The sequence below is a fragment of the Daucus carota genome, chromosome 1 (genome assembly GCF_001625215.2).
Source record: "Daucus carota subsp. sativus chromosome 1, DH1 v3.0, whole genome shotgun sequence".
NCBI classification, from domain to species: Eukaryota; Viridiplantae; Streptophyta; class Magnoliopsida; order Apiales; family Apiaceae; genus Daucus; species Daucus carota.
The window spans coordinates 18,811,188-18,830,181 of NC_030381.2; the positions used below are offsets into that span (position 1 = coordinate 18,811,188).

The 18,994-nt window shown below is 34.7% G+C and overlaps 1 protein-coding gene across 1 annotated transcript; it reads left to right on the forward strand.

The window, feature by feature from the left end:
• Positions 1-4,231: 4,231 nt before the first annotated feature.
• Positions 4,232-18,315, forward strand: LOC108201317 (endoribonuclease Dicer homolog 2-like). Its single transcript, XM_064092369.1, has 23 exons — positions 4,232-4,330; positions 4,517-4,602; positions 4,727-4,904; positions 4,987-5,100; positions 5,538-5,672; positions 8,629-8,713; positions 8,872-8,936; positions 9,361-9,501; positions 9,739-9,867; positions 9,942-10,071; positions 10,177-10,276; positions 11,313-11,508; positions 11,605-11,765; positions 11,904-12,122; positions 12,195-12,415; positions 12,519-12,790; positions 12,876-13,312; positions 13,399-13,502; positions 14,089-14,297; positions 14,993-15,202; positions 15,953-16,357; positions 16,948-17,226; positions 17,603-18,315. The coding sequence occupies exons 1-23, from the start codon at positions 4,307-4,309 to the stop codon at positions 18,008-18,010; spliced, it is 4,308 nt and encodes a 1,435-aa protein (XP_063948439.1). The 5' UTR covers positions 4,232-4,306; the 3' UTR covers positions 18,011-18,315.
• Positions 18,316-18,994: the final 679 nt, after the last annotated feature.

The following is an 18,994-nucleotide window of genomic DNA, read 5'->3' on the forward strand; positions in this document are numbered from 1 at the left end:
ATCTATACAATATAAAAAAACTCAAAAACTTGAACATGAATACAAAAAAGAGAACACAGACCAATGCTAAGCCACAATCCCATATGCAGAACACTAAAATTACTTTTAGCACAACACAATCCCAACACGAAGAGTTAAAAATGATGTTCAAAAAATAATCCTAAGTTCTATATCACAACACGAATCTTTCATTTGCGCAAAAGTGTTCGAACCTTTTCTCAAATTCCTGGAACATGAAATCAATAGAAATCGTGAGGACGGATCTCTCAGCTTTTCTCTGTAGCAAATTATCAAACACGTTAAATACAAAATCATGTACTGATTATGATACTTGCAGCTAGAGATGCACAAACGATCTGTTCGGGCCGGATCCAGATCGGGCCAAAAAAATCCGGATTTTTTTAAAACCAGATCGGGCCGGGCTTTTTTTAAAATCGGGCCGGGCCGGACCGGGCTTTTCCAAAAATACTAGGCCTGGTTTAGTTATAAAAAGCCCGGATTTTTAAAAAATCCGGATTTTATCCGGATTTTTTTGAAAATACCAGGCCTGTTTAAGGCCCTCGGACCGGGCCGGGCCAGACCGGGTTTTTTTCGGATCGGGTTTTTCAGATTTTTTTCCAGATCGGATCGGATCAGATTTCAGATTTCAGATTTTTTGAACATCTCTACTTGCAGCGTTCAAACAACAAATTTCGATACCCGTTCAACAATAATTGAATGAACAAATATAGACAATGGAACAAATATTGTAAGTTAAGCTGGAAATAGCGCAGACCTATTTCACGGCCAATGGTGTTGTTATTCTCTTTATGACTTCGAGACATCATCCCTTGTCGAAGCATCGTACACATTAACGGATACTACCTAATGCATACACGGATCAACGCGATTTGTGCAAGATAAGTAGAATTTTATAATACAATACAGTAAATAAGCGCAAAGCAAAGTCCGTAGATAGAGAAATTAATGTGTAAAGAAAGCCAAGATCAGTATTGCAGCAAAATCCGAACGAGGACACAAATTAGTTTGAAAGTCAAGCAAGAAAACATACCCGTCACGATTAGAGGCGTGGAAGAAAGAATGGTTTGGAATGTAAAATTCAAATTATCTGCTTTGATTAGATAAGTATATTATATGCAAATAGGTAGCAAAGCTTAAATATGAACCGACGTCGTGATCAGTGGCACGATTCAAGGATGCGTGATTAATGCTATTTTGAAATTTTGATCTAATGAATGCTGACTTGATAGTTAAGACAATTAAAATCAAAAGTAGGAATGCAGGCATAATTTGTGGGACTGTCTAAAACTTGACATATATGAATCAGTTGATTAGATGGCGCTGCTGATGTGGCATAATTAAAATATGTGGCTTTTTGACGTGGCATTTACGAATTACGTGGACTTCTTGACGTGGCATTGTTCAGGAATTATGATATAAATAGATTTGAAAATTTAATTGATGACGGATAAATAAAAGGAAATTTATCAAAAATACCATATTTTTTTAAATTTTTTTGCGATTTTACTATCTTCTGACAAAAATTGCAAAAATACTAACTTTTTAGAATATATTTGCAAAAATACAGTTTGCAACCATATGCAACTTCAATATAATGTCAAGACTATATTCTTCTCCCAAATGTTTGGATTTGTCGACTCCCACATAGTGGTCTGTAACTACCTTTGCTTGCAATAACCTTTATTTTTTTTAATACCGTATAAACAACCTTTACTTATCATTGCAGAAGAAAGGCACCACCGAGTTAAGAATCGAGCAAGAGAACTATCACTTGAGAGACGTATGGTTGTTAGGGGAGAGCATGGGCCGGTTCGGCTCGGTTTCGGGATAAAACCGGAACCGCAACCATATATCTTCGGTTTTTAAAATCGAAAACCGCAACCACCTGTTCGGATTCGGTTTCGATTTAAAAACCTCGGTTCGGTTGTAATCGGCTCAGTTGTGGTTACAAAACCGACAACTATAAAATTGAAAAACAATATGCAAATTGATGCAAAAAAACCCAAAGATAATAATCAATCCAGCGGTGAAATTCGAGTTTCAACATAAGTGATAAGTCATATATATACTATATGTATTAGGGGTGAGCAAAACCGAACCGGAACCGAAAAACCGGACCGAACCGTGTAAATTCGGTTCGGTTCCGTCCTAATTTTCTGAAAGTTCGGTCCATTCGGTCCGGACCGAATAGACCGAAATAAAGTTCGGTCCGGTCCGGTCCGTAAAAAATTATTTCGGTCCGGACCGAATAGACCGAATTGTCCAAAATATATATAATTTTAATTTATATTTATATTATATATGTATCTTATATGTTATAATTATAATATCTAGTTTGTAAATTTAATTATATGTATCTTTAATGAATTGGGGGTGATTAATTAATATGAAAATTTTAAAATAAATCATGAATTTTAGTTAAAAATTATTATATTTTTTTATTTTTAAAATAATTTCGGTTTCTTCGGTCCGGACCGGACCGAACCGAATTATTTCGGTTCGGTCCATTATAAAACTTCGGTCCGGTTCGGTCCGAAAAAAATCTAAACTTCGGTTCTCGGTCTATTCGGTTCGGTCCGGTTTTGGACCGAACCGACCGAATGCTCACCCCTAATATGTATTATGAAATGGTGATGGTGGGATAAAGTTATAGTTCCACAAGTTTACACAATCAAATACTCTGACCTGAAGAGCATACACATAAATACTTCTGTAATGCACAATCACAACAAGTAGAAGCATACGTACTCCTGCTAATAAAGAACTCTACACACTGGAATAATGAGAAAACAGCATGGACATATAGTAGCATGAGGAGGATACAATGGCCAAACCTCAATTACAATCAAGAATCTCATGTTTATCTTTAGAATTGTCTCAACTAATACATATAGATATATATTATATTTATTTATTGAAATAATCACTTCGGTTCGGTTTTAATCAACAACCGGAACCGAACCCATAACATCGGTTCGGTTTTTTATTTTTCAGTTTCGGATCGGTTTTTTTCGGTGTGGTTTTCACCGGTTTCGGTTCGGTTTTGGTTTTATTTGGGTTTTTTGCTCAGCCGTAATGGTTGTGGTATTGAGAGAGAGTTTGTATTTAGATGATCCTAAACCCTACAACCTATAAGGGTATTTATAGGTGCAGAGAGACTTGTGTGTTACTTTTTCTCATAATTAAATAATCTGAAACAAAATCAGATTAAAACTTTCAAGCTGCTATATTGTATAAATAATCTGAAACAAAATCAGATTCTGAAACTCGCTTCTAATATATCGAAAAGTAAAAAATGTAGTTCTAATTTTTGATATTTTTCATTCAAAAATTCCAGAAAATTAGAAAAATAGGATGGAGCGATGTGAGAGGCGCCACCTACACGCCCCTCGCTTCTGAAACAAAATCAGATTCTGAAACTTGCTTCTAATATATCGGAAAGTAAAAAAGGTAGTTCTAATTTTTGATATTTTTCATGCAGAAATTTCAGAAAATTAGAAAAATAGAACGGAGCGATGTGAGAGGCGCCACCTACACGCCCCTCGCTTCTCCTGTATATAAGTATATTGATGATTGATTGATTAGCCTCGCAGGGGTTGCAAATATGGTTGCATTTGCATGTGGTTGCAACAGGTTGCATATAATATTTTTGCAAATATTTTAAAACTTTTATATTTTTGCAAAATCTTTAAAAATGATGTAGTATTTTTGCAAAAACAATTTTGGACTTGGTTATTTATGAGGAAACCCCTAATTAAAATTGTATAAAAGAAAATATAGAATCCGGTAAAATTAATTATTTTGTAAAACAATTTTTTCATTATCAAAATTTTAAAAATCATATGAAATCTTCACTAAATATCACCATACTCAGTGAGATACTTGAAAATCTCAATTGGTTTATAATTTTAACAAACATCAAATTTAATAAATTAATAAATAATATATATATATATCTCAAATATCTCCGACCAAACTTTTAGTTCACACTCTTGCACTATCTTGGTTTAAAATTTCATTCCAATTTGAAAAGCTAAATCAAGAATTTTCTAATTTTTGAATCTTTGTATTCATTACCTAAACAAGGTACTCTCTTTGTGTGCACGGATACGCTCGTAAGTCGTAACACAGTGCAGCGTGTGTGTGTACATACGGTATTCACGTGCTATGGCCCGCCCATCCGTCCAAAAAACATCATCGTATAAAATACACTTGCCTTATATAACACGAGTTACGACAGAACACAAGCCGTTTTGCTGCTTACAATTATTCACTTCACTAACTCATGGCTATCTTGGTCGACAACACTGTATGTTTTCTCTTCTTCCCCTCATTATTTTACATAGATATAATCAAGATTCTTGTATATATGTTCAAGATTATGTTTGGGCTTTCTTGATTGTGTTATTTTGTGGTTATTTGAATCTTTTTTAATTAAATATTTTATTGTTTTGAATATATAATTTTACTGTTGTGTGAATTGTGTATTTTGAAGCTTGATCATTCTCGGAACAAGGAGAGTGGTGATATGGCTCTGGTTGAGACTGCTCAAGAAATGTCTGCTGATCCTTTCGCTAGGAGGTGTGTGTATATGTGTGTGTGTTTTGCTAATTTTTTTTGCTTTTTTTAGTAACATAAATTGATAGTAATGTTTATATGGTTTTTATTGATGTGTGTTTGGTTTAAATGCTTTCTGTTTTGCTAGTTACCAACTAGATGCACTGGAAATGGCAATGAAGCAAAACACCATAGTTTTTCTGGAAACTGGTTCTGGGAAAACCCTCATTGCTATCATGCTTCTGCGCAGCTATGCTCACCTTTTGCGGAAACCCTCGACTTCCCTTGCGGTTTTTTTGGTCCCCACTGTGGTTCTGGTTTCCCAAGTATGTCAGGATTGTGGATTTGTGATTTGTTACAATTTGATTATGTTGGATTTCATTCGTGTTTTTGTTATATATTGAATAGCAAGCTGAGGTTGTGCAAATGCACACAGACTTAAAAGTGGGAAAGTATTGGGGAGAAATGGGAGTGGATTTTTGGAATGCTGCCGATTGGAAGAAGCAGCAGGATGACTTTGAGGTCAGTATAATTTTCGATTAGTTACTCTTCATTTTGAAAAAAAGAAGGATCAATGTGTTTGTCTTTGTTTTGATCATTTTTTTTATTTAGTAGCTGTTACATCATATTTTGTTTGAATCATTACAATTAACAACAATTTCTTTTTGTCTTTTCTGTTTGCTAATGATGTAAGCAGCAGAAAATAGATCAGATAACAAGGGAAAGTAAAATTTACTAGTTAAGAAAGATGAGTAAAATAAATTCAATTTGGAATTGAGTAATCTTCTGTTCTTCTACTCCTACATATCCTGTCTACCTATCTCTTAATCTTAGCAGGTCTGTCACGTGTCTATGCTAAAACTCATAAAGCAGCTCTTCTTTCCAATATACTGAAATTTGGTTAGGTGTTCAATTTTGTGGCCTGCATAAGATTTACCAACTCCTTTTTTGTCATTCAGGTGCTTGTGATGACCCCACAAATATTGCTTAATGCCTTGAGGCACAGTTATATAAAGCTTGAGACAATACGCATCCTAATATTTGATGAATGCCATCATGCTAGAGGCAGACACCCCTACGCTTGCATTATGATGGTAAGTTAATCCATGCAGTTCTATCTTACTAAATTTGCAGTAACATGTTATAGATTGAATTTGCAGTAACATGTTATAGACTTGACTGAGTTCTATTAAGTTCTATCGAATTTAATATTTAAAATGACTTGGTATCATGGATGTCACGTCGATAAGTCGAAGCGAGTCGATGGACCTCCGGTTAGTCGGCTATTCGATAAGTCGTAGACTAGTTGATAAAAAGTAAATAAATCTAATATATATCTATATCTATATCTATATCTATATATATATATGTGTGTGTGTGTGTGTGTGTGTGTGTGTGTATAATTATACATTATGTAATTTAGGTTTTAAGTTCTAAGTTCTAGCAATTAACATAATTATCACTGTGATGTACTAATTTGACCTAATTTGTAATGACAATTGTGGTAATGGTAGTGCTGTGCAAGAAACAAGGTTAAAATAGGGATTGCAGTGCAGTACATAGACATAACATAACATTTAAGACTTAGCAGATCCAGTAGATTCAAACAAAATCCTGGAATGGAAATAATGAGAACAGGGCAGATTGCAAATAACTTGGTTAAAACACTAGACTTCAGAAATCATCATAGAGACCCAAGATTTTATCTTGCGCGAGTGCTTCGTCATTTCTCCGACTAATACTGTTTGGTGATATATATCCACAATCATCATCAATGTTTTTATCATCATTTAATATAATTGGTACACTTTCTTCCGTCATTTCAATTTCGGACGAGGCATCAACTTGTGAAGAAGAGGCAGTACTCAGTAGCCCTCCTTTGACTACGACGACCTTCAAGGTCCATACAATTGCTGTGCAAGGATTCCAGTAAAGCGTAGGGATTCTACAAGACAATAAACCTCCAGCAGCCTTAAAATTGGCACCATTGTCTGTCACATCTTAAAAATAATACGAGCATATTAATATTAATAGTACAAGCCTACAAGTAGATTAATATTAACAACCCACATTGTATTTTTAACAAATTGTAAAAAAAGGCTACCTGAATAACATTTTCCCTTCCAATTAAATGTATCTGCTCCTCAAAAAGATCAGCTAGCATTCTCGCATCTTGAAATTTACTTGAAACATCGACTGAACTCAGCAAAAAAGTCCCTTCCGGACAGTTAACAAGGAAGTTTATTACGTGCCTGCCCCGCTTATCAGCCCATCCATTTGACATAAGTGTGCAACTGTATTGTTCTCCTGCTTTCTTTCAATTTATCTGTCTCTTTTTTTGCTTTTTCTTGCAACGGTACTCTTAGCTCATTTAAACCCGGTCCAAACTGTCCAATAGACTCCACCATTATTTCATAACTCCTGGAATGTGCAGCATTAAATGGTATCCCATTCTCATAAAAGAAGTGTGCTATGTGCCTTTTCACCCTTCTTCTTCTGCTCTTCTTCCGCTCTTCTTTCGCTCTTTGTGCAACTTTCAAGGTCAAGGCTACTTTGAGATGGAACTTTGTTGTGCCTCTCTTCAGTCACTTCTTCGGGATTCACGTGTACAATTGAATATACATGCATACATGTATATAAAATTGTATATATGCATACATATTTAATCATATATGCATGTAGGTATAATTGTATATACACAGTAAGTACATACAGATATAGAGAATATAGATATGGAGAATGTAGATGTTAAAGAAGAGAAGAAGAATGAAAGGAAAATATCTCTTACTCGTTAAAGGAGAAGCAGTAGTTTGTCATTGATTGTACGTTAAAAAAGCAGTAGATTGTCGTGGAATCGAGAGTGGAGGCAGTGGTGTTTAGGATTATTTATTTTATTTTTAATTAAACATTGATCGGGTTTTGACCAGGGTTTGGACCGGGTTATAACCAGTCAGTGACCCGGACGACTTAGCAACACGACTAGTCGACTGATTAGTCGACCAGTCGATCGAAATTTCAACATTAAGCTAGTCGACATATTGAGTTGACATCTCTTTACCACTTCATCGACTAGTCGCGACTAGTCGAGCGACATGACAACCATGCTTGTTATGGACCATTTGACTGACTTCTTTATATCAGAAGTAGATTTTCAAATTAATGGTCACCTATGCAACCTGGCTCCCACGCCCGCTGTATATACCTATAAGTTATGCCAATATCGACTCCTCAATTACTTGAGAATCCACTTGAACATTATCATCTGGTCCACATAACCTAGACTTACCTACTTATATTTGCTGGAATTGCGTGTATTTAACTTTAATGGTGCTAGAGTTGACCTAAACTTGTTTAAGTGAATATTTTTTTTTACGTAAAACACTCTTATTATTTAATAGGATATCACCTTAGAAATTTTAATTTGAAGATGGAAGATAACCATTGTGACTAGCCTTGTCCTAGTTTAACATATCAATTACAACCTTTTATTTGATAAAACTTTAAGCCGAAACCTTATAACCAAATCTGAATTTGTAAAGCACTTTCTGGATTGTTCATGGAGGTTATGAATCTTAACATATTATGAACCTGTCTACATTATTAGAAATGTAAGACAGTTAATTTCTTACTCTGCCAGGTTCATACATTTTATTGTAGTGTCCGTATTGGTGTCCCCTTCTCCAAATTTTCAGGGCAATAATACGTTGATTATTGTTTAATATTTAAACCAAGTGCCATTGTTTTCTTTTTCCTAAACACGTAAAGAGGATATAATTGAGTTGCAGTATCTTTCTAGAGATGACTAACTGAATTTGTCTTGAAAATGTAATGAATGGGCCCATAAATTAGTACTATTCTGGAACTTGTAATTCATGCACAACAGTATGCCCTCAAAAGAGTAAGCAAATGGATAAGAGGTACACAGTGGCTACAGCCTAGAAGATCATTGTTGATCCTGCCATTGTCTAGAAATCCTCTTTATGTTGTTTGATATGTATATCTGAATTGCATGTCATTGTATCTACCTTTAATTTTTTAATATTACCACAGGAATTTTATCACCGTCAACTGGAATCTAATAACTTGCAGCTTCCTAGGATATTAGGGATGACCGCTTCCCTTATCAACACTAAAGGTACCCAAGCATTGCCTTCTATCATATATATATTTTGTTACTCTTAATGACAGCTTCATTACATGTCCTTGAGCCTGGACATCTCCAGAGGATGAAATACTTGATCTTTATGTTTATTTTTAATTTAACTTCTTTTTTTTTCTTCTTCTAAATTATAGCTTCAAGTGACGAAGAAGGTTACTGGAAGCAAATCTGTGAACTTGAGAATATAATGAATTCAAAGGTAGAGATATTTATTGTTCCCTTTTCTTTTTTCTATTCTTGTTGTTTTGTGGTTGTTAAGTCTATCCATCTGTTTTTTGAGTGTGCGTGTGTGTGTTTTTTGGGACCTTAATGAATCATGAGTAGCTATTGCATATAAATACTAATGCAGAAAGCATCATTTACTTGACTTTTTTGTTATAGTCATTTGAAGACAAATGTTTCAAGTCTTTGTTTTCTATAGCATAGCTTGTCTAAGATTTTATCATTTTACACAGATGAACACATATTTTGTTTTTCTTGGGAACAAGTTGGTAATTATATCACATACCTGCTACGTGAAAAAAGTAACTCATGTTCTTAATTTATAACTTACTAGTTTTCTGAATGCAATTACGCATCGAGCCGGTGACTTAAATTTGTTTCCCTTCTGGCTTCTGGTATAGGTATTCACCTGCAGTAGCGAGTCTGTGATAACAGATTATGTTGCAATGTCAACTCCGAAGCTCAAGAGTTATAGACATGTGGATATTCCATACTCGCTATTCGAAGATATAGCTAGGGAGTTAAAGACTTTAAAAAAAAAGGTACTTATTGTTGTAACACTATTAACAATTGATAATAATCACTCTGTACTCGTTACAATACTGTTAACAATATTCTGTACTTGTTATAATACTATTAATAGTCTGTACTCATTATGATATTCCACGAGTACGGAATATTATTAATAGTAGATATTGTACTTGTTAAGTTGTTATAATACTGTTTACTATTATTATCTTCGCTTTATGAGATTTGACTTGCAATATATTTTCTACCAGTTTGAATGTGATATCGAAAAAGCGAACGTCGAGGAGTCCCAAAAGGAAAATACGAGGCAGAGATTGTCTAAACTATGTTCAACCTTTTTCTTTTGCTTGACTGAACTTGGACTTTGGTTGGCCATAAAGGTATTTTGCTGCACATTTGGATTTTTAAATTGTTGTGTAAGATGTACTAAGCAGCAAGTTTGTCATTATACTAGGCGGCAGATTCTTTATCATCGCAAGAAAGCGAGATGTTTATATGGGATAAACTGGATAAGTCCGGGGAGAGGATTATTACAGAATTCAGCTTGGATGTTTTCAAACTTCTCTCTGGTTATATGCCTTCAGGTATGCTTCCGTCTAGTGCAAGAGATAAGCTACTGGAAGTTTCTAGACTATATTTATGCCCGGTCCTGGTTGCTACTAATTTTCCCTACATTTTATATTCCTTAGATCCTGACTGGTCCATAAGGGATGATATGGAAGCCAACGTGTTGAATGGTTATCTATCAACGAAAGTTATCTGTCTCTTTGAATCTCTTCTTGAACGCAGGTTAATCTGAAACACTTACTAATCCTTGTTTAATACATATAATTTTTTTCATTAGAATTCAATTTCTTATTCAGTTACGGTTGTAACTAAAATAATACCTCTTTATTAACAGTAATCGAAAAACGTTAAATTCAAAAATGGTGTTCCCTGAGTATAAACATTGTGGTGTATTATGATACTATGCTGTAAGCTGACACAAGTTACCATCATCTTTTTGTGCACATGATAGTATATTAATGTCAGGATAAGTATAATATCGCGGTGGAATATCATTAGTCTTGGAGGAAGAAGATGCTTATTAAATGGTAGTTTCTTTTGGTAGTTTCCTGAACACATGTCAGGAACTCAAGTTCGTGAGAATGTGCTTTTGTAAACTTTTGGTATTAATAATTATTTGAGAAGTAAAAACCGCAAGACAGAATCAGTTATATATAGAGAGAGAATTGGTGGAAATCATTATATTTCTTATATTCAAGATAATTAGAAATACGAATGGTAGATTTATTTATATAATCCCATAGAGTGGTTGCTACATCGAGGAAAAGACACAAATTGCAAAACTTACTACTGCCGAAATGATTTTTTTAATTCTTTTTTTAAAACAAACTTGTTTGGTTTCTAAAACGTCTTATGTTGATCAAAAGAAAGTTGTGTCAAAGGGCTGAGTTTCTAGTGGAATCTGGATCGAGTTTTTGTACAAGTACATTCAATCTGTTACTCCCTCTGTCCCAACCATTTCTTCACACTTTCCTTTTGGGGATGTCCCTTCTGATTCATTACATTTCAAAACTTACTAAAAATACTAAAATTTTATAATATTAAAATCAACTACATCCACTACTTTCCTCAACTATACTACCTTAATAAACTGTCCCGTCACTCTACCCACTTTTCTTTCTCTTTCTCACTACTTCATATACATTTCTTAATCTTCGTGCCCAACCCATTTGTAAACAAATGGGAGGGATGGAGGGAGTATATTTTATCATGCACGACAGTTTTACTTAGTATCGTTTCTGCATGTTTATTCACACAGGGGCTTAGAAGACTTGAGATGTATAGTCTTTGTACAGAGGGTTATAACGGCGAATGTACTTTGTCGCCTTTTGAATGTTTTGCTTCCTAGCCTTAGTGGATGGAAAACAGAATATATGGCAGGCAGCAATACTCGTCTTCAGTTACAGAGTAGGAAGGCCCAAAATAAAATTGTTGAAGAATTTCGCAAGGGCACGGTATTAATATGTGCTATGTATCTGTAGATATCCCACTTTTGGAAGAGCAATATATTTTTTAACAAATTGCATACTGTTCTATAACAATATGTGCAGGTTAACATCATTGTTGCAACATCAATTCTTGAAGAAGGGCTGGATGTTCAGAGCTGCAATCTGGTTGTACGGTTTGACCCATCAGCTACAGTCTGCAGTTTTATTCAGTCACGAGGTCGGGCTAGAATGCAGAACTCAGAGTTTTTACTATTGGTGGAAAGGTGAGTCGTAATTTGTTTCCATATCATTAATCATTATCATCTATAATATCGTTACATGCAAGGTGACGAGTTTCTGAACTTTGCCGTACAAAGTTTGTGGTTGCTCTGAATATTATTCTCTTTTTGTGACAAATGTAGTGGAGACAATTCTTCTTTTGCTCGAGTAGACAGCTACCTTGCTAGTGGACAAGTAATGAGGCAGGAATCCTTGCGCCATGCTGCAGTGCCTTGTCAACCACTTGATACTGAAATTTACAATGAAGTGTTCTACCGGGTTGACTCCACAGGAGCTATTGTAACACTTAGTTCCAGTGTGTCCCTGATTTACTTCTATTGCTCTCGGCTACCTTCTGACGGGTTTGTCTTGATTAGCTAATTTGTATTTACTTGTACCTGTATTTCTTTTCCCACATTTTCTTTTCTATGCAGATACTTTAAACCCTTTCCAAGATGTAATATTGACAAGGAGTTGGGGAAATGCACCTTATATTTCCCTAAAAGTTGCCCATTACCCAGTGTTACTGTTATTGGACATGTCAAAACACTGAAACAACTTGCATGCCTAGAAGCATGCAAAACGTTGCATATAATGGGAGCACTATCGGACAATCTTGTACCAGATTTGGTGGAAGAAAAAGATGAAGAAATGGGTAATCAAAATCAAATTTGTAGTTTAATCGGAATTGTGTCTACATTTGTGTATCTCTGTGAAATCTTATTCTGTTATTAATGGTCCAATATCAAATTGTGCAGGTCATCTGGAATATGTCGATGAACAAGATACTTATGTTCCATCGGAACTTGTGGGTCAAGGTTTACCCAATGGTGCAAAAACATATTATTGCTATGTGCTACAGTTGGAGAGAAGTTTTAGCTATGATGTTACAATGGATCATATAATACTTGCTGCTAGTAATGAGCTTAATTTTGATGAAGACAACATTACATTTGATTTGGAGGTTGATAGGGGCAGTTTAACAGTTCACATCAAATATGTTGGAACTATAAGTCTCACTTCTAAAGAGGTAATAATTCTTATTATATCTGTTTGACTACTCATAATAAAAAAACATGGCATTTTTTTGTTGATCCTCAACATTCTGTTGCTAGGTTCTCAAGTGTCAGCAGTTTCAAGTAACAATTTTCAGGGTTCTCTGCAATAACAATTATAGCAAGTTGCATGAGATCCTTGATGTTTTTCACCCGTGGAACGATCTTACTGTATATGACTATCTTCTCCTCCCAACTACTGGCTCACTGCAGTCACTGCGTATTGACTGGAAATGTGTCTATTCTTATCATCTGTATAAAAGTGAAAATATCTGCCATGCTCACTCAAGTTGCCCCTTACCTAAAGACCAATATAATATTGTGCACACAAGGAATGGTCTGGTCTGCAGGTGTATTCTAGAAAATTCTTTGGTTTACACACCTCACAACGGTTATATATACTGCATTTTGGGCACATTAGATGGTTTGAATGGAAGTTCAGTGTTGAATTATAAAGACGGAGAATCAATAACTTACAAAAACTACTATGAAAAAAGGTAGGTCAAGTCTTTGTGTATCAACATATTATTTGAGGCTTGACACCAGTATATGGTAATCATTCCTTTTGTCATGTAAATAACAGGCATGGCATTGAATTGCAATTTGAGCGAGAACATTTTCTCAAGGGAAGACATATTTTTTCGGTACAGAATCACCTTCATAAGTATAAAAAGCAAAAGGAGCAAGGTTCACTTCTTTCTTGTGCAAATTTATATTACTAAATTTTTTTGGGCGCAATGGTAACTGATAATTGTATGTGAAGATCCTCAGACAGTGTTAAATGAAGCCGGATTTGAGGCTTAATCTTGGCATGTTCATATATCAATTTCTAATCTTTTACACAGCTTTAGTTGCGACTGATAGCATAATCATGAAGCATGCAATGTCTTATCTCTCTATTCCATTATATTTATACTCAGCAACTCTAGGCCTTTTTCGGGATTTCCAGTTACAAATTTATAATGATTAATACCTTTATTTATTTTTCTGTTCTCCCCCATCCTTTTCTTTATATGCATGTTAGTAAATCCATGGGAAAAAAGCAGTAATAAGTAAATCAGAAAAATTTACAGAAACATAAAACACTCTGACATTGTCATAAAAGTTAAAACACATATCTTAGTGATGCTTCTGACAAATCAAACACTAGTAGTTCTAATGATTTGAAATTGCATGAATGTATATTATATTGAATTACTGAAACATATGATATTCGAGTCGACATCCTCCATGATACTTTCTCCTGCTGACTGATTTTTTCTTACAACTGTAGAACAAAGCAATGCATACGTGGAATTGCCTCCTGAACTTTGTTCCATTATAATGTCACCTATTTCTGTCAGCACCTTCTATACGTTTTCATTTGCCTCAGCAATCATGCATCGAATAGAATCTTTGCTCATTGCTAGCAGCTTAAAAAAGATGCATGCCGATTACTGTAACCAAAATGCTATTGCTACAACTAAGGTTCCAACCATCAAGGTAACTCTAATGTCATCTCATTACTCGAAATTTAGCAGTTAATTTTGGTAAAAGTATATAAGTTCATTTAGTGTTTTGCGCTTCTTGTTAAATTAATTAAAGATAAAGTCTTCATATCTTTGTTTGTTTTGGGGGCCTGCTTTATGAATATATATGTTAATTAATGTGCAGCAAAGTCATTTGTATCCGGATCTATGTGGATTATGATAAACAGAAAATTCACGAGCCTGTAATTCTCAAGTTGATATGTGCCCAAGTGATATGTATGTTGCAGATTAGTTTCAAAGATATTGTATGCGGACTTGTTAGATACCTATAGCCAAATAAGCAACAAAGTGGAGGCTAGTATGTTATCATTGGTTCCCAAAATTAAGTTTAGCAGACTTGACTACTCCATTAAATGTATAGATGTGTGAATGTCATTCCTGTTTTCATGGGTTTTGTTGTTGAAGCCTAGTGATGTGCTGAACTTTATAGTGAAAGGTGAGATTGTCATCATATGAGTACCAATAATATGTGGTGTAAACTGTCAGCAGCTCCGCATTGTAAGATAGGATTACAATGAATTTTCAAAGTAGAATGGCAAAATGTCCAGTTTGTCTCTTTTTATATGAGCATGACCTACTATGAAGAAGAAACTTTTCATTACTAGCTTAAATATATCTAAATCATAACTTTTTTACTCTTGGTGTCAGGTATTGGAAGCTATTACTACTAAAAAATGCCAAGAGAATTTTGATTTGGAGTCATTGGAGGCTCTTGGAGATTCATTTCTTAAATACGCTGCATGTCAGCAGGTGTTTAAAATGCACCAAGATAAACATGAAGGTGTTCTCAGTATAAAAAAAGATAGAATTATATCCAATGCTAACCTATGCAAGCTCGGGTGCAGCCGTAAACTCCCGGTATACTTCTTAAACCCTGAAAGCTAAACATAGAACAAAATGCTGTTTCTGTTTTGGAAGATATAGCATATTATTATCTGAGACATCTTTACAGAAAATATTAACCGGCAGAGTGCAGGGTACTGTTAGTCTCTAACCAGTAAAAAGATATACTGCATGTTTTAAATTTTGTGATCTGGAAAACTGTGGCGTGAACATCTTTTCAGTGTCTGTCTATCATCTATATTTGAACTTTATAAGCAAAACTGTTTCTTGAACATCTTGTCACTGTCTGTCCATCATATGAACTGAATAGAACCACATAAGCGTACAATTGCACAGGCTTGCATGCCTGCTCTTGTGGTTTATCTGATGCTTAATAATTGTTCTTGAATAAATCTGAAGCACAACAGAAGTTATGGTTCACCACAAAATTAAGTGCTCCTTGTTTGTTTTCCTTTTGTTAGTTTTTTGATAGAATTTAAAATTTGACATCCATCAGAGGCCCTCCTATGCTTCCATAGTTTGCAGCTCCCTCTTGGTAGAATCCCTGTAGTTGTGCCCCTTACTTTCCTTAGTCTGGATGGTACAAGTTGACCGGTATCTGTGATTATGATGAGCTGTCCTGTTTCTTTTTGCCACGGGAGTTGTCTCTGTTTTATTGATAAATAATAGTACTGCATTACTTCTATATGTAATCCTACTTTCTCAAACAATAATATTTTACAATCGTTTAATCTGTACCAAGTAACTTATTTTTTAATGTATCAGGGTTTAATACGTAATGAACCATTTGATCCCAAAATGTGGATCATTCCTGGCGAACAAATGGAGGCTTTTTATGAAGTTCAACTATCTAATGCAACCAAAGTATTTACTAAAGGAGTACGGAAAATAAAAAGTAAAGTTGTAGCTGACGTGGTTGAGGCATTGATTGGTGTATTCCTCAGCAGTGGCGGTGAAATTGCGGCGTTGTCATTCATGAATTGGCTTGGTATTGAGGTCAATTTTTTCAATATACCATACAAGAGGAGCTTTTCAGCACATCCAGAGGACCTTCTTAACATTAGCTATCTCGAGTCTATACTTAATTACTCATTTAGTGATGCTTCACTACTTGTTGAAGCATTAACACATGGTTCTTTCATGCTACCCCAAGTTCCCCAGTGTTATCAGGTACCAATTGTTTTTATCATTTTGTTCATGTAATCATGTTTTCAGTTTAAACATGTTTCACTGTAGATTGAATAGGGATCGAGGTACATGTATATGTTTTTGACTTGGTTCATGTATTCATAAATTCCTATAACTCCATGCCCACTGGTTCTGGTCTGTATAGCCGATCTCTAAGTACATGATACAATGATGAAGAATCAAAACTTTTGTTAAAAACGAGGATCAAAGCTATTAAGATGGATGAATATATTCAGTATGCCTTCTTTGGTGTTGATTTGTTCATCTTTGGATCCACTATGTCGGACTTGTATGATGTCAGTCCTTTGTGTTATTTGTTTGGCGGAAAAGGGAAAATCATTTTTTTTACAGCTACTTCCAGTTTCAAGTATGTGTGTCTGTGTGTGTGTGTTGTTGAATGAAGTGAACCTTCTATGTGAGATGGAATGTATCTTTCAGATAAAAATTGTTATAGTGTATTTAGCAAAAATAAAAGAAAATTTATACTGCAACTAAAACCGTTACTTACATTTTAGCAAGTGCACTCTTACATAAATCTGAATTTGATGATTATATGTATCTTGCATCCACAGCGTCTTGAGTTTCTTGGAGATTCTGTACTGGATCATCTCATAACCTTGCATCTGTACAATAGATATCCCGGAATGTCTCCTGGATTGCTAACTGATCTGAGGTCAGCTTCTGTAAACAATGATTGTTATTCTTTATCTGCGGTTAAGGTTGGATTGCAGAAACACATTCTCCATGCCTCACAAAAGCTTCACCGACAAATAGAGTCCTCTGTTCAGAATTTGGATCCATCATTAATGGGATCAACGTTTGGATGGGAGTCAGAAAACTCACTTCCCAAGGTTAGTGTCCCAAGCTTGACACGATTATTGTATCTCGTTTTTTACTTCCCTCTGCAACATGATTTGTGTTGTTAGATGTGTTATCTGGTGTTCCTTTATCTATGATTTTAATTGGTGTTCCCTCAGCAGTGAAGTTTAAGAGCCTAACTGTCGCTCTGGTAGATTGATGACACAATAAGAGGTGTCCATTTATGATGTGATGGCATAAAAACTGAAAATAAGATATTCTTTATATAAGTATTTGTTGATTACATTGGACTTCTTTTTTGTCATGTAAATAATTTTTACAAATAAATACCCTATTTTTGCACTTGAGAATCCAAACAGTGGAGAGTGATTTTGGCATTCTTTTGATCTTGTTGTGCATGTGGTACAGGTTCTAGGAGATGTAATAGAATCTCTAGCAGGAGCAATTTTTGTTGACTCTGGTTACAGAAAGGATGTTGTGTTCGAGAGCATACGTCCGCTTTTGGAACCCTTGGTTTCTCCTGAGACACTCAAGCTTCAGCCAGTGAGAGAATTGCATCAGTTGTGCCAGAAGGAGAACTATGTGTTAAAAAAGCCTGTTGTGTCATGTGAAAATGGTTTGGCAGCCGTTACAGTTGAGGTTGAGGCCAGCGGCGTTGTATATAAAGAGTCATGCAATGCTCCTAATAAGGCCGAAGCCAAGAAACTTGCTTCAAAAGCTGTATTGAAGTTGTTGAAAGAGGGCATGTACACCAAACCTCACCCTTCTCCTTTCCTTTCATCTCCGGAGAGTAAAAAGAGAAAGGAAGACAAGTGAGAAAAAAGACAAGGAATAATACTTTGTATGTTTCACTACTGTGAGTTCCTTGCATGCTGAACTTTGGTACTGAATTCTTTACTAAAACTGCTGATATAGTATTATTTTTTTTGTAAAACACTTGTTAGAACTTAGAAGTGTTTAAGATGAAAAGTGTTGAAAAATGACAATTATAGGGGATGTTATCGTCCAGAATTTGATGACGGATAAAATTTTTGTATATCTGTTAGAATATATGCGTGTATGTATGTAAATCTGGATTGGAATAGCCTACTAGTTAAAGTTAATATTAAGGTTTTCTTCTATTCTCTCTCTTTTTATGTGCTTTCATCTCAGAATTATGACGTTATTATGTAAATGCAAGTGCTTGGGGCTTGGGGGACGAACCTATTCCATTTTATGTTACCTGTCTTTATGATGCAAATTTAAAATAACATTGTGAAGCTGAAAATGCCATTCCCTAAATATATAAATAAACAATTTAAATTCTGATACACTGTTTAAAGTCCGAATTAAATATCTTCGGATTTCTTGAATGAAAAAGTCTTTAAAATCTTAATTGAGTATACTCCTTCATATCCAGATTCAATACTCATAAATTTTTCGAATAATTTTGTTTCTGTAGACCCGAATCAATACATCCTAGAATCTTGAAAGTTTTAATGTGATATCCTCTTAATAATTACTCATCCTCCTTCTTTTGTTTTATTTGACTTTTTGTGATCAAACTGATCAAAATTTGACTGATAATGTGTGATTAGTCCTACATGATTTAAAAAAAATTGAAATATACATCTTAAAGTATAATAAATGTAGATTTTAGTAATATATTTTTTATAATTTTTTAATTCTTTAATACATATAAATGTTAGTTAAAATTTAATTAATTTAATCCTAAAAAGAGACAAAAGAAATGGGACGAATGGAGTATCGAGATGATGATCGCAGCCAAAAGCCCAAAATAATAGTAGTAATCAAGTCCAC